We start from the raw sequence: 14,807 nt of genomic DNA, 5'->3' as shown, positions 1-14,807 counted from the left end.
TTGTAATATATATACGCTAATTTTACTTGCAAAACGAAAGCAAATTCAATAACATATTTTTAATTTAACATGTCTGATAATTATCGAAAAACAATATAGATTAAGAAATATATTTGTAGATGTATGATAATTATCGAGGAATAATGTAGATTAAAAAAATAATATATTCGTTTTCTTTTCTCACCCATGACAAATGTTTCTTAGGTAATATTATAAAATTCTAACATGTAAATGAAAAGAAAAACATGACTATATGGATACAAAGTACTAGAAGTCTGGACTACTATACAAATAATTAATTTGAATTAAAAATAAAAAGGAAAAAATACATTGGGTCTAAACAACTAATCGGTGATCGCAATTCATAAGAAGAAAAGAATCAAGATGTCGTCGTCGTGGAGCCCTGCCTGGTCGCCGTCCTCATGCGCCTTGTCCGTGTCTCCGATAGTCTAGCTCTTCGCGGCGGCGCGGCTCGCTAGCTCCTCGCGGCGGCGCAGCTTGCTAGCTCCGCGCGTGTAAGGCGCACGTCCCGAACTCATGATTAGAGTGTGTTGTGTGCAGCGTGACTCCTCGCCTCCTCTCTATCCGAGGGCCGTGGGGAAAGGAAACTAGAAAAGAAATGTCAATGTTGTCTTTTTGGACCGTCTAGTTCTATGTCTCTCTTCTTATTAGTTTGCTAATGCTTAATATACTATAGGACTTGAGGGTTTGTATATCTAGGTTTAGGCTCCTCTCCCGTTTGGGCCCTCGGCCGTCGCACCTCGTGGCCTACCCTTGAGGCCAGCACTGCTTACACCAACAGGAGGAGGAGGAGGAGGAGGAGGGCGGCATAAGGACGTCCTCCGACTCTTCCTCCGACTCCGATCAAGAAGCACAGTGTATCGAGGAGGACCAAGACGACGTCGATGAGAAGAATTGCTCGCCGCTGGACACAGAAGTGGTGTGCGCTGCTGCCATCCTTGTTTCCATGAAATAAAAGTAAGCGAGGCCTACAATTTTTTTCCAGGGTTTGTCTATAGTATGGAACTTTAGTAAAAGAAGAGTATAGTATAGAGAACTTCTTGAGTAAAATTAGCAGGGTCTTCCAGGCTTGATAATCAAAGATTAGTTGTTTTTAATGCATATATGTCTTTTTTAGTACTAGCCTCTTGTTCAAGACTTTAGTAAGTACTTTTCAATGCAATTCCAAGCATATAACTTATATGGTTTCAAAAAAAAAAAGTTCAATTGTAGTTGATGTTTGTCCTCCCTTCGTCCCAAAATATATAAGACATGATTTGAACACTAATTGTTTTTATAATATATGATTTGTGGCAACAAAAGTGCAAATACAAATAATCTAACGCAACTACTTTTGCAATGATTAGTCTAATTATTATTGATCAAATATTACAAAGTTTGAGTCCTGAAATACATATATGCCTTATATTTTGAGATAGAGTAGTAGTTTTTAAGGTTTTACAAGACCTTGTCCCTAATAAATGGTATGGTTTTGTGAGTAGAGAAAGTATCAATTTTCGACCGTGCAGCCTTTTCCGGCCCTCTCCACCTTCCTCCTTTGGTTTCACATGTTTAACAGCTTCTTTCGATTCTCCTCACATTTGCCATTAAAAGGTTCCGATTCACTTGCACTCATCGTCTCGCGGCTGATTTGAAAGGAGAGAAATAAACCACAAAGTGTTTCAGGGCGTCTATAGGCTACGGGTGCGTTGTCTGAAGAAGTGACAGTCGAAGGAAAAGCTTTGCTGCGCTGGTGTCATTAGCTCATTGCTACCGGCGCAGATTCTCTAACTTGAAGAACAAAAGTCACCGGTGACTTCTCCTCGTCCCGATTCCATTCATTCCTCGTCCAACGGTTCTCTTTCACAAAGGTTTCAAGAATCAATTAGCTCAGCCCATTTGACAGCCCAAACAAAGGCCCAGCTCGCGAGAAGTGGAATCGGTTGACTACAGGCGCTATGTATTTTTGGCGGGTAAATAAGCAGCGACGGCACATTTTTGGCGCCAGATTTTGTTTCGCCCGACGGATGGCAAGTGCCGCCGATGGCGGCTAGACACAGTCATCTCGTCAACAGGGAGCAGCGAGCGCGTGTTGCCGATCTGGTACGTGTGATAGCTGCTGTTGCGCGTGGACGACAACAGCAACGTCGTCGTCGCGAAATTCTGGCCTGGGCAGAGGTCTGTTGTTGGAGCTCGCCATCTTCCTTCACGTGATCTTGCTTTTCTATAGGTAGCCAAAATCAATCTTTCATCTTTCAGGCTTATTTTTTTGTAAGCCAAAAATTTAGACCTCCTTGCTTTTGTGTAGTACTCGTTGATTCAGACCTTGCTTACAGGTAACCAAAATCAACTTTTTCTCTTTCAGTCTTCCGATTCAGACATGGCAAAACCAAACAAGTAAGTTAGGTTTACCTTTTAATTTATTTTTCTTTGTTTGCATCCAGACGTGCCTTGCAATAAATATACATTTATTTTTCATGTAGGGAGAATGTGAATCCTACTTGGTTACCTTGGATTGGTCAGAAATTCAGGAACTTGGAGGATGCTTGGTCTTTTTGGATTGATTATGGAGGTCATGCAGGTTTTGAGGTCAGGAAGAGGTACACAAATGTTGGTACTGATGGAAAGGCAACATCTTATAGATATGTGTGTGCTAAGGAAGGTTGAAGAGCACAGGACAAGAGGGATCATGCCACCACAAATCCTCGAGCTGAAACAAGGACATGTTGTCCAGTTCGGATGGGTCTAACATTAGATCGTGTGGCCGAAAATTATGAAGTATTTGATCTATTGCTTGCACACAATCATGTCTTCACTTGCCGCAAACCGTTCATTTGATGACATCACAGAGGAAGATTTCAGAAGTATAGGCTTTTGAAATTGAGGCAGCTGATGATTCTGGAATTAGGCCAAAAGCGGCACATGAGTTGGCTTGTCGCCAAGTTGGAGGACCCATAAATCTCAGCTACACTTGTCGTGATCATAAAAATTACTTGCAGAGTCGGCGTCAAAGGGAGTTGGCTTATGGCCAGGCTGGAAGCATGTTGAAGTATTTTCAAGACAAGATCGCTGACAATCCTTCTTTCCACTATGCTTTGCAATTGGACAATGAAGAACAGTTAACCAATATTTTCTGGGCAGATGCAAAAATGAAGAATCTCATATCCTCTTAGATTTCAGTGCTTGCATGTATAATATTGAGGACAAGGAGGCCTTTGAAGAAGCATTTGACAGCATGAGAAATAAGGTGGATAAGAATAAGTCATCATGGCTGGATAGCATCTACAAGTTTAAGGAGAAATGGGCTGAATGTTACATGAGGGATGTTTTTACATTGGGAATGAGAAGCACACAATTAAGTGAGAGTTTCAATAATGACTTGAAACAGCATCTGAAATCAGATTTTGACATCATTAGGTTTTTAAAGCACTTTGAAAGGGCAGTGCAAGGAAAAAGAAACAAGGAACTAGATGAAGAATTTGAAGCTAGGAAAAAGCTACCAAGAATAAGAATGAAGACACCTATGTTAGTGCAAGCAAGTAAACTTTACACCCCCCAAATATTTGAAGCATTCCAAGCTGAGTATGAAAGATCCATGGCTGCATGTACTAGACCATTGCATGAAAATAACACATATGCTATTTCTATTGTGAGATCTGATGGTGATTTAAGTTCTGAACAAGAGCGCATAGTTGTAGGTGATCCTTTGGAGCAAAAAGTTTCATGTAGCTGTAACCAATTTGAAAGGACATGTGTATTGTGTAGCCATGGATTGAAAATTCTTGACTTGATGAATATCAAACTATTGCCTGACCATTATGTGCTGAAGCGTTGGACAAGGGGAGCAAGGTATGAAACTGTACAAGATAATAAAGGAAGGAGCATCATCGAAGATCCAAAATTAGATGCAATGCTTCGATATAAGTATATGTCTCACAAGTTTCTGTATCTGGCATATCAAGCAGCAAGCTCTCCTGAGTGTTGCCTATTGGTAGATGATGCTCTTGATTGTCTTGGTAAGCAACTACAGGACAAAATTAGTGCACCTACAAGCATTTTGTCTGATTCATATAATGTCCAACTCCAACCTGATGTTCAATAAGATGAAGATTTCCGTGGAGCTGCATGCCTAAGGAAAAAAGAGGTTCAACCAAAAAGTTCAAAGAGGAAACGAAGTTGGCTGGACAAGACACGAAAGTACAAGAAAAAGGTGCCAAATAAATCCAACGTATGTTGCTGAAACCCTTTCCAAAACAATGTTTCTATTCACTAGTACTTGCTAAATTTCAAGTTTGGATGATTTATGCAGCATGGAGAAAATAGTGCAGCTGTAGAAACACAAGTATCAATGGATGATGCTAGCAATGTCTTCACTGGCTACACCAATTTGTTGATGGTAGTTTCAATATTTGTCTTTTTCAACTTGTAGAATTAGTTTAAATATTATTTTTTTCAACTTTTCCTTTGTGTTTCCAGGGACTTAGTAACATCGATGATTTCCTCTAGGACCCTAATCGTTGCTGCAGGGGAAGGATATTTTGTTCTTTTGGGGTGAACGTGGTTAACACCTGCTGCAATTATTTGGCTAAACTGTGCAAATTAATGTACTGTAAAAGTGGCTGGGGTTATTTTGGAGCATGAGCGCTATGCAAAATATTTAAGTGAAATGGTTATTAAATTTGCACTAAAAATAGTGTCCGTATATGTTTATGTATTGAATTAGCCGCTATTCTCGTTTTATTTGTCTCTCCCGTCAAGCTGGGCTTATTTCTCCAAATCTGGGCTTTGTTTGGGCCATAATCTTCTTGTGGGCTGACTGCTATATGTGGAAAGTAGTTCAGAGGAGCAGCAGCCGTTGGATGTAAATTGAGTGGCATCTGGAACGGCCAAAGTCACCGGTGACTTTTCTTAACAAGTTAGAGAATCTGCGCCCCATTGCTACCGTTCGTTCCCTAGATCTGTGTAGTCGTCCAATAGGTGTGTTTGTGTTCGGTTGATCATCGAGATGCCACTCACGTGCTGCTTGTTCGACGAACACATTTTGGCCCTGTTCGTGTGCCCTTAAATCCGGCTTGATCCGCTTCTTTTTTTATCTGAAACAGTGTTTTCCTCTCACAAATTCCTCCAGATTTCTCCAGAATTCCTCCAAACGAACGGGGCCTTTGTCACATTGCATGTTTGTAAAGCTCCTTTCTTTTGAAAGATGTGTCACGACAAGTTCACAAAGAAAGTACGACCTTTTTTTTAAATGAGTTTACATTACAACTTTTACGAGACGTATGATGGATGCATTTTTTTTTCTTGAGCAAATGGTTTGTGCATCTTTGTATTATTTATTAAGATATGAGATAGCGCGGTTACAACGACGCCTTCAAGCGAAGGCCTTAGAATGGTCTAAGATACGGAGCCGACCGCCCTAGCGTACGTGAATGAGCTAACGACTACTACTCATGTATCAAAAACCTGGGGGTGGATCTAACACCAGGATGGAGTGTGCTCGAGCTATATTTGGCCATCTGGCATGAGCACTATGGGCCGGCACTGGCACGGCACGAAGAAGCACGGCCCGGCCCGACTCCCACCGTGTCCATGTCTGGCACGGCCCGTAGTGCCGGCCCAAGCACGGCACGGATGAAGGCCTTGCAATATGCGGTCCAATTTATTTGGACCATCGGATGAACACCTGGTGAATCTGAACTGTTGGATGGAAAACCCAAGTATATAAGCAAGCACCATTCACTCCCAAACCCTATCTTCTTGCTCTCTCGTCTGTCCTCTCTTTCCTGATGGCGTGCGGCGCATCTGACCGTGGCTACGGCGGCTGTCTGAGGTTGGGCCGCGTCCCTGCAGCGGTGGCGGTGGGGGCGCATCCGTGCACATCGGTGGCGTCGTAGGCACGCGCGCGGCCAGCGACACGTCTCCTCGACGGTGGTGCGTCCACGCGGCGGCGCCGCTCATCCAGGGGCAGCGAGGTGCATTCGCTTGGTGGCTACGCGTCTAGGCGGAGACGCGGCTTTGGCTCGACGGCGCATGGCCATGGCGATGGGCGGCACAGGCTTGGCGGGTCGTCGTGCCCATCGGCACTGCACGGCAGGGCTCCGCATCCGCAGTGTCGTGTCTGGGCCGCAAGGTCGGCATGGCGGCACTATCAGGCACGGCACGGCATGGCTACGTCACTGTGCCGTATAGTGCCTTGTCTCGCCGTGCCGTGCGGCCCGGTTGGCCTTGTATAGCTCGAGCTTAGCTATAGACTTTTCTATCTTTCACTCATGTAGGCTAGATAGATTATGTTAATCCAATAAGTTGTGCTCAACCAGCTGATTCCAAATTTTTTTGCTATCCACACCTCCAATAACCATCTTATGTACGGGTTGCCAAACGTCTCGGTGTATATAATCATATAGCCTTGAAATCGGTCATTAGCCAACTTATTGGATTGAACCTCGGTGTTGGCTACATCAATAGATGTTGTTTTCCTCCTTTGAAGACGTTGTCGTGGAGGTGGAGATCACACCCTACTCCTCAACCTCTTTGCTCTGCTTGTTTCTTCTCTTTGATGGCTTCATGGGCGGCTAATATTATAATATAGATAGAGTGCTAAGACTGACCGCACCGCTGACCTGCAAAGGGGCCGGTACACCAGCGGTAGTGTGCCGTGCTCCCGCACTGCTCACCTGCAAAGTCCCCGCTACGGTACCGGCTGCACAGGAAACCGCTAAACGCAGCGCACGCGAGAGGCCACGATAAACACTGTGGCAACACTGTAGCTACGAGAGAGAGTTGGTGGGAGAGAGAAAGAGAGAGGGAGGGGAATAAAATATGGAATAGTGGGTATAGAGTATGGGATAGATAACATGGGTGTGGAAGAAATAGGTATAGAGTAGAGAATCTCGATAACTATGATAGAATATTTCTTTTTAGAGATGAAAATAGAGGTGGACGAGTGCGGATAGCCTAAGGAACGGCTCTGACTCTAATGGGCCCTCCTAGTAGACTCTATCTAGAAGAGAGAGAGAGAGACCCGGCCCGGCTCGACCGCCCGAGTCCACTTGTCTTCTTCCGCCTGACTTCGCCCGCTCTGAGAAGAAATCTGCCTCCCTCACCGCCGCCGAGCCGCGCCGCCTCCACTTTCCCCTCCCCATCCCGGTTGGAAACCCAAGCGTCCGCTTCTCTCATGGCCGACGCCACCGCCGCCCTCTCAGGTACCTAGCTTCTACTGGATCCACCAAAACAATCCCCGCTTCTCGCTCGCTCAGTTTGGTTAACTCCCCACATTGCTTGGAATTGGCAGCTCGGAGCAAGGTGCAGGCTTTCCTGGAGGCTGCGCGCGCCGGCGACCTCCAGTCTCTCAAGAGTACGTGCCGATCCGATTTCAAGATTCGATTGTCCTCCTTCATCGATTCAACTCTCTCCTTACTACCACCGTCTTAGCCATCTTCTCTCCCGGTGCTTACTTGCAGGCCTCGTCGCGGCGCTCGACGAGGACGGCACGGGCGCCGCCTCCGTCGCCGCCGCCGTGCGCGACGCCAACAAGCGCACCGCCCTCCACTTCGCCGCGCGCGAGGGCCGTACCGACGTCTGCGAATTCCTCATCGGCGAGCTCGGCCTCCCAGTCGACCCAAAGGACGATGATGGTTGGTACCTTCCAGACTACCATTCTAATACCACATTTCCGCTTTCCTTTGCTTTGCTTTTCATCTCTACTGTGTGTATATACGGCACTACACTGCAATCAATAGCCAATACAATACAAACACCATCTGTATGCGGTATGCCTACTGTAGTATCAATGTATCATGCATTATGCCATATCTCATCTGTATACTACTCCATAGGCGAAACTCCGCTCATCCATGCGACACGCCAGGGCCATCTGGACACTGCCAAGTACCTCCTTGACCATGGAGCTGATCCTTCGGTGGCCACCAACCTAGGAGCCACAGCGCTACACAATGCTGCAGGCATAGGTAACATAACATAACATGCGCGGCCTCTTCGTGCTCTGCCCCTTCCACACCACCGCCATTCCACCAGTCAATAATCACCAAATCATGTATACCAACGTCTCTTTTTCTTGAGCAGGAAACACAGAGCTCATGAAGCTTCTCCTCTCCAAGGGAGTTGACGTCGAATCAGAAAGTGACGCTGGCACTCCCCTCGTGTGGGCTGCTGGTCATGGCAATCCGGATGCTGTCAAACTTCTGCTTCAACACAATGCTAAGGTACCGTACCTCTTACATGTATTATATGGTACAGATCTCGGTTTTCGATTATTCTTTCAAAACATGCTGACTACATATTCAGTTTAGCATTACACATTAGGCTGGCTAAGCTTTGTAACTTTTCCGATGCTGTCAATTCACCTCAGTACTTATCTCCATGACCATTTATTTTTTTTCCTAATTGCAACCCTTTCTCCTTGATCTGAACCAACAACAACCAATAAAAAGAAACTTGCAGCAATAATCTCTTCCTTTCGTTTTTTGTGTTTGGTCCGGAGAACAATAGAGGAGAACCCTAGTTCGCTACTAATGTATTGAAATAGTGTTCAAAACCTACAAGATCAGGACAAAAGCACAGAAGTCTACGAAGCCAACATTTATAACGGGACTAATATAAATGTCAAAGACAATCAATTGATTATCTGGTAGCCAACCCAGTAGGTGCAGCAAACGTTAGTTATGAACCTTTGCCTTTTCCAGACTTATATCTGCCGTTAGTGACATCTTTCATCTAGACATGTTTGAGCCTTTCAAGCCACCATGCAAGAGATGCATATGTTTCTCTGGATCCAGATGTGCCAATCTGGAAGCACAATAATTAAATCATGATTCCTGAGTATGTCATGAAGTTATTTAGGCTTCCTATAACGTTGTGATTGGGCTAATTCTTTTTATATATCTTTTTTTTTGCAGCCAAATACTGAAAACGATGATGGTGTCACAGCATTGTTATCTGCTGTTGCTGCAGGTTCCCTCCCATGCTTAGAGGTTCTAATCGAGGTACGTAGTCTAATTTGATGAGTAGAACACCTGTATTTTCCCCTACTATATTCATGCTGTGTCCTATGCCCTTGGGATTCATAGGAATACACACATAAATAAAATTAAGCATATTTCTTGTGCCCCTCTTTTTCAGTCTTGCTTAGATTATGCAATGTGAACTGTGATGCTTGTTTGCCAGCATAAAGGAGTTTCAGGGGGGGAAAAAACCAAAATGCTTAGTTGACTGATACATGCAACACAATATTGTTCCATGTACTTAGTTACTAATACCTTGTACTCCCTCTGTCCGTGAATAGAAGGCGTAACCACTTTTTCTATAGTCTGAGTGTACAAGGCGGCCGAGTCCTGGCACCATTCACGCACATGCAACATTTACTGCTGTGACTGCTAACCTCATCGCCTCCCTCGCCGCATGCACAGACCGTTACTCACAGAGCGTGCATGGTCTCTCTCTCGCGCGTGGAGGAGTGAATGGGCTGGCCATTCCTGCATGCACGCATGCGCGACATCCAAAACACTTTCCTCAGAACGCACGTAAATTAAATCGTTTACTGGTCTTGGTGCTGGAGGAGTTGCGCCTTCTATTTACAGATGGAAGGAGTATCAACTATGACTTCTACCTCAGAAACTAACCGAATAATATGCAATGTAGGCTGGTGCAAACCCAAATGTCAAGGCTGGTGGAGCAACCCCATTGCATATTGCTGCAGATAGTGGAAATATAGAAGTTATCAAATGTTTGCTTAAAGCTGGAGCTGACCCGAATACCTGCGATGATGTAAGTTGTATTTCATCGTAATAAAACAAGTAGTGTCATACTGAAATTTCAATGTCAGGTTCATGCTATGTGTTGACCTGTTTTAAATATCCATAAAGATGCAACAATCTTTTGGTCTTTGTATCCAGACCATGCCAACGAACACTGAATACAACTTGATTGCCATGTGATTTTCTACCTCAGGATGAACTGAAGCCAGTTCAGGTTGCTGCTTGGAGAAATAACCGTGAAGCTGTGGAACTTCTTTTACCATTAACATCCCCAATTCCAGGTGTTTCAAACTGGAACGTAGATGGGATTATAGAACACATGCTGCCTAAAGAGTATGGGGAAAAGGTGCCTCTTGAATCAACATTTTAGCTATTTTGCATTGTCATAGGATCCATAAACCTTTAACCAAAAAAAGAAAAACTCTCCGTGTCTGCTAACTGTTGAACAAACTTTGCAGTCTCAATTGAAGGAAGTGACATCTCTGAAATCAGGCCGAACACAAACTGTTGAGGTATGTCATGCACTTGTTACATAGTTTTGGTGTCGGTCCGGGCTTGTACTATATTAAATGACAGTCAAGTCATATACTTGTATTAGGACATAATCAGGGGTAGGCCTCTATCATCTTAAATAGAGGTAGACTTGATTTAATTGTTGAGGTTAGCAGAAAATTGAAATCTGACATTAGTTAATTGGCTGCGCAGGTGTCACCCGAGGCAAAGAAAAGATCCTTGGAAGCCAAATCAAGAGGTGATGATGCCTTCAGAAGAAAGGACTACCTTGTAGCAGTGGATGCTTATACGCAGGTAACTAAGATGGAATGTTTTTTCTGCATAGACAAAGCACAGCAATATTGAACTCTGGAATTGTGCTTTTAACCGTACCTGAGATCCAACTGTTATTCTTCATGTCCAGAGTGCTGTTAGTTTAGCCGCAAGAGACTAATGTTAGTATGGAATTGCATTTCAGGCTACAGAGTTGGACCCAACTGACGCAACAGTGCTCTCAAACAGAAGCCTCTGCTGGCTGCGAGCAGGGCAAGCTGAACGTGCCCTGGAGGATGCGAAAGCATGCCGGGCATTGAGACCAGATTGGGCGAAAGCTTGCTACAGGGAAGGTGCGGCCCATCGTCTGTTACAGGTACGCGAGGCACTGTGATGTGATTGGGAATTCACCCGCTTCTGATTTGTCTTTAGATGATGACTGGTTCATTTGCTGTTTGTGGTGATCCTGGCAGAGGTTTGAGGACGCCGCCAACGCCTTTTATGAGGGGGTGCAGCTTGATCCGGAGAACAAAGAGCTTGTCAGCGCATTCAGGTTAGAACTTAGAAGCATTCCCTTGTTTGTAAAGAAGATGCCTTTTTGTTTTGCTAGCATGCTGTTCTTGTGCTAAGATCTTGTGGTCATGTTAATGAAACAAACAAACAGGGAGGCCGTCGAAGCCGGGAGAAAGTCCCATGGCGTGGACACGCCAAGCTCAACACAATAAGACGAGGACTATGTGGTGGGGCCTGAAGCTGTGCTGTTTGATGGGATAGATTTGATTAGGTGGAGCTAGTCTAGTTGGATGGGCATCAATGTTTTATGTCCTGTTCGTTTGGCTGATAAGCTATGGTTGAAAGTACTGGCTGATTTGATGTGAGAGAAAAATGTTGTTTGTTGCTAAAAAAAATACGGCTTATAAGCCAAGCGAACAGGACGTTAGTTGGAATCCGGTGAGATGATGAATGATGATAGAGGAACTCAAGTTCCATGAGATGTGATCATGAAATTTGGAAGAGCAAATTTGCCAATTTTTGTGTTTTGTGATTGTTTTCAGAGTAAAGTGCATCGCTGGATCTTAAGCTTGTTCTCTCGCGTCGTCCCGGTCCATGTATGCTCTTAATTGCATTTTAATCACTATTAGGGTCTCACTAACGACCAGGAACAACCGGGCATCGTCAGAACACAGAATGACGTGCCGAGGTTGACGGACCTAGCACCGTGGAGCTAACTCCTACTCCGTACTTGGGAAGGACGACGCGAACAAAGCTGCAAAAAGCCACCTCATTTCTCTCCCGATCTCTCGTTACTGGCCAGCGGGCTTGCCTGGACGTCCTGATGGACGGAGCGCTCGCGCCGTTTGGTGCGTCCACGCAGTACTCGTGCCGCCGCCCTGAACGTCACTAGCATGAAGCAGAGGAGAAGGGGGCGGTGAATGGCCGGCCGGCGTTGGAAGGAGGAGAAGACACCAAAATAAGACAGCATAAAGGGAGGAGAGAGATGCAACACCTAATTTACTTTTAAAACATCCAGATACAACACTTGGAACATACGTCTGAAGACAGATGAAACATGCATCTGAAACACTTGTAAAAACACATGAAAACAATTGTAAAACATATGCAAAATCTAGATAAAACGCTGTAACACCCCGGTGTTATGATCTTATTTAGCGCCGCGATTTAGGTCTAAGTAAAATTTTCGAATCGAGTTTCTCGGGTTTTAATTTAAAACGTACTCGAATCAATAAACGAATCATGTATGACTTAGTTTCGTGGGCTCAAATACACGCTCAAGTGAAATTACGCTGTATGTGGGGATATTTCGGAATGTCCGATAACGATTTTAGCAAGTAAATGACGAAATGTTTGTTCTGTTAGATTAGGCAGGAAAAGCGACTTTTATAAGTAAAATTAAATCTATAAATAAATAGAACGATATATATATATAGATATATATACGTTACGACGGTACGTGTAAACAATGGATTAGAAGGCAGAGCAAACGTATGCTTGTAGCGTTTGACTGTACAAGTTGACCGACTGCTCCTCGATATTTCTGGTCTCCGCTTGTCTGCCTGCTGGTCACTGTTGTCTCATTCCCACTGTTTTTCCCCATCTCTGGCTTGCTATTTTTATTTTAATCGGTGTCCCTGCGCTGTCCTTCCGCGTCGCTGTTGCAGTTGACCACGCGCAGGTGCACCTCCTTAGAGCTGTCTGTGCCAACCGACACGGTCTGCCGGCCATCTTGGCCAGGCCAAATCTTTCCCGTCTTTCTCTGCCCGTGTCTTATCTCTGTCTGTCCTCTGCTGTCCTTGTCTGCCCGACTTTGTTTCCCTTTTTCTTCTACCAGGCGAGCAGTCGGAGCCGTCCTTACCAACCTCCTTTCCTCGGTTCCTGCCTCGCGCCCGCCATGAGCGCCCGAGCTCCCCGCGCCGCCTCACCAACCGTGACCCCGCGCTACACCACGCCGCTGTACGCGCTCCCACCCTCGCTGGAGCCGCGGTCCAGCTACTGCTTCCCCCTCGGCGCTGCCTCGCGCGAGCGCCCGCACGTCCCCTCTCCTTTTCCCCCGCTCGCGATTGCCACGGCGTCCTGGTGCACCGCCGACGCCGCTGCCTGGCCACCGCGCGCACGGACGTGCTCGTGCCCCGCGGTCTCCCCGCGAGCGAGCCCGTCCCGTGTGCAGCTTCGCCGCCCTCTGTTTCCTCTCCCCGGCACGCTCCAACGCCAAGGCCGCACCTACCATGCCCGAGCCGCCGTACCTCCTCCTGTTCTTCCCCCCCCACGCGCCGGTACTACAATCACTCCCCCATGTTGCCCTGCAGCACCAGCCAAAGCACGCGCCGCCCGCCTGACATTTCCCTCGTGTGCGCGCACGCAAGCGCGAGTCCCCACGCCCTCGCTCGCTGTGGCCATGCGCCACCGCGCCGAGCCGGCCTCCCCGCGGTGCTGCCCTGCCGTCGCAGCTCAGCGGCGCCACCGCGCCTGCAGTCGCCATGCCCGGAGCTTCGCCGTTCCGTGCCCCTCCCCGCGACCTGCTGCTGCCGCCCGCGCCCGTCGTGGCCGAGCAGCGCCGCAACGGCCGTCCCTCCGCTCGGCGCCCTGCACGCCGCAGCCGCCCATGCCGGAGTTCCCTCGGTCCACGCTGGACCGCCAGCCGCCCCATTTTCGGCCGCCAGCGCCCGTGCCTGCGCGCCCTTCCCCGCTCCACCTCGCAGCCGCAACGCTGTCCCCGAGCGTTTCCCGCGCCTCCCACCTCGAGCATGCTCTGCTCATCCGAACCGGCCGCCTGGCGCACGGAGCCGCCCTGCCAGCACCGCAGCGCCACCGCCTTCCCCGTGCGCGTGCCCCTCAGCCCGCGCGCGAGCACGCCGTGGCCGGCCGGTGCTCCTCCCCTGTCGATGCTCTGTTCTGAGATCGAAGAAGCAAGGTGAGGAGGGTATATATCCAAGCAAAAGAATTATACGGGGTCCTTTTTGCTAAATATGCGACTCATATAAACAGTACTGTGGACCTAGGACTGAATAGGGAGAAGCGTAGGGGTCGTTTCGCTAATTGCTGCTCCACCAGTCCGCCTGGGTCGGCCTGCGTTGCCACCTGGGCCGCTGGCACGGTTGGCGGGAGCCTGCTGGGCTGCGGTCGCCTATCCTGGGCGGGCCGGTTGCCGCCTTGCTGGGCCACCGCGTTGGGCGGGCCAGTTGCCGCCTTGATGGGCCGGCCGAGCGCCACTCTTGCCTGGGCCGCGCGCGTGTCTGCGGGCCAGGCCAAGCGCTGGTCCTTTTTGTTTTCCAAAGTATGTGTTAATTAGTTTCAGAAATAAGCTTGCAAGATCAATATAAAATTGGGTAGTTGTCCAAAAATGATAAAACCAGTTTTGTTAGTCTCCTAAAATCATGCTCTATATGTTAGTATATTTTGTTCACAAAGTTTGACAATATTTTTGGGAGCTATATAAGTATTTTAAAATGCTTAATATTGCTAAAAGATGAACTTGTAGGAATTTCCGGGATGAATTGGTAATGTTGTGGAATCTGAAATTTATACAGAAGGCTCTTAGCAATATTAGGTACTCACTATAAATTTTGTAGCTCTGAAATAATTAGTTTGCTAAATAGATAATGATATCCGATTGCGAATAAAGATTAAATTGATGGAATGGAATAAAGAAACACCGTTGGTTTATATAACTAAAATAATTGTTGGGAAATAACGTTTTATTCGACAACATGGATACGTAGACCAGCGTTAGAAGTAGCCGTTAACTTGAGA

The 14,807-nt window shown here is 46.7% G+C and overlaps 2 protein-coding genes and 1 pseudogene across 2 annotated transcripts; all 3 read left to right on the top strand.

Annotated features, from left to right (window-relative positions):
• Positions 1-3,316: 3,316 nt before the first annotated feature.
• LOC136456041 (protein FAR1-RELATED SEQUENCE 5-like) lies at positions 3,317-4,506 on the top strand (annotated as a pseudogene).
• Positions 4,507-7,044: 2,538 nt separating this feature from the next.
• On the top strand, positions 7,045-11,593 carry LOC136482330 (uncharacterized). Its single transcript, XM_066479541.1, has 13 exons — positions 7,045-7,202; positions 7,292-7,354; positions 7,461-7,634; positions 7,836-7,967; positions 8,083-8,222; positions 8,916-9,002; positions 9,658-9,783; positions 9,967-10,119; positions 10,232-10,285; positions 10,479-10,580; positions 10,744-10,914; positions 11,012-11,091; positions 11,203-11,593. Exons 1-13 carry the CDS (start codon positions 7,175-7,177, stop codon positions 11,261-11,263), a joined length of 1,371 nt encoding a protein of 456 aa, XP_066335638.1. The 5' UTR covers positions 7,045-7,174; the 3' UTR covers positions 11,264-11,593.
• A 1,355-nt stretch (positions 11,594-12,948) lies between these two features.
• Positions 12,949-13,953, top strand: LOC136456032 (vegetative cell wall protein gp1-like). Its single transcript, XM_066455799.1, has one exon. The coding sequence runs from the start codon at positions 12,949-12,951 to the stop codon at positions 13,951-13,953; it is 1,005 nt and encodes a 334-aa protein (XP_066311896.1).
• Positions 13,954-14,807: the final 854 nt, after the last annotated feature.

The sequence above is a fragment of the Miscanthus floridulus genome, chromosome 1 (assembly GCF_019320115.1).
Source record: "Miscanthus floridulus cultivar M001 chromosome 1, ASM1932011v1, whole genome shotgun sequence".
Taxonomy (NCBI): Eukaryota; Viridiplantae; Streptophyta; class Magnoliopsida; order Poales; family Poaceae; genus Miscanthus; species Miscanthus floridulus.
Note: the sequence above shows the minus strand (reverse complement) of the source record. Positions and strands in the feature narration are given on the sequence as shown.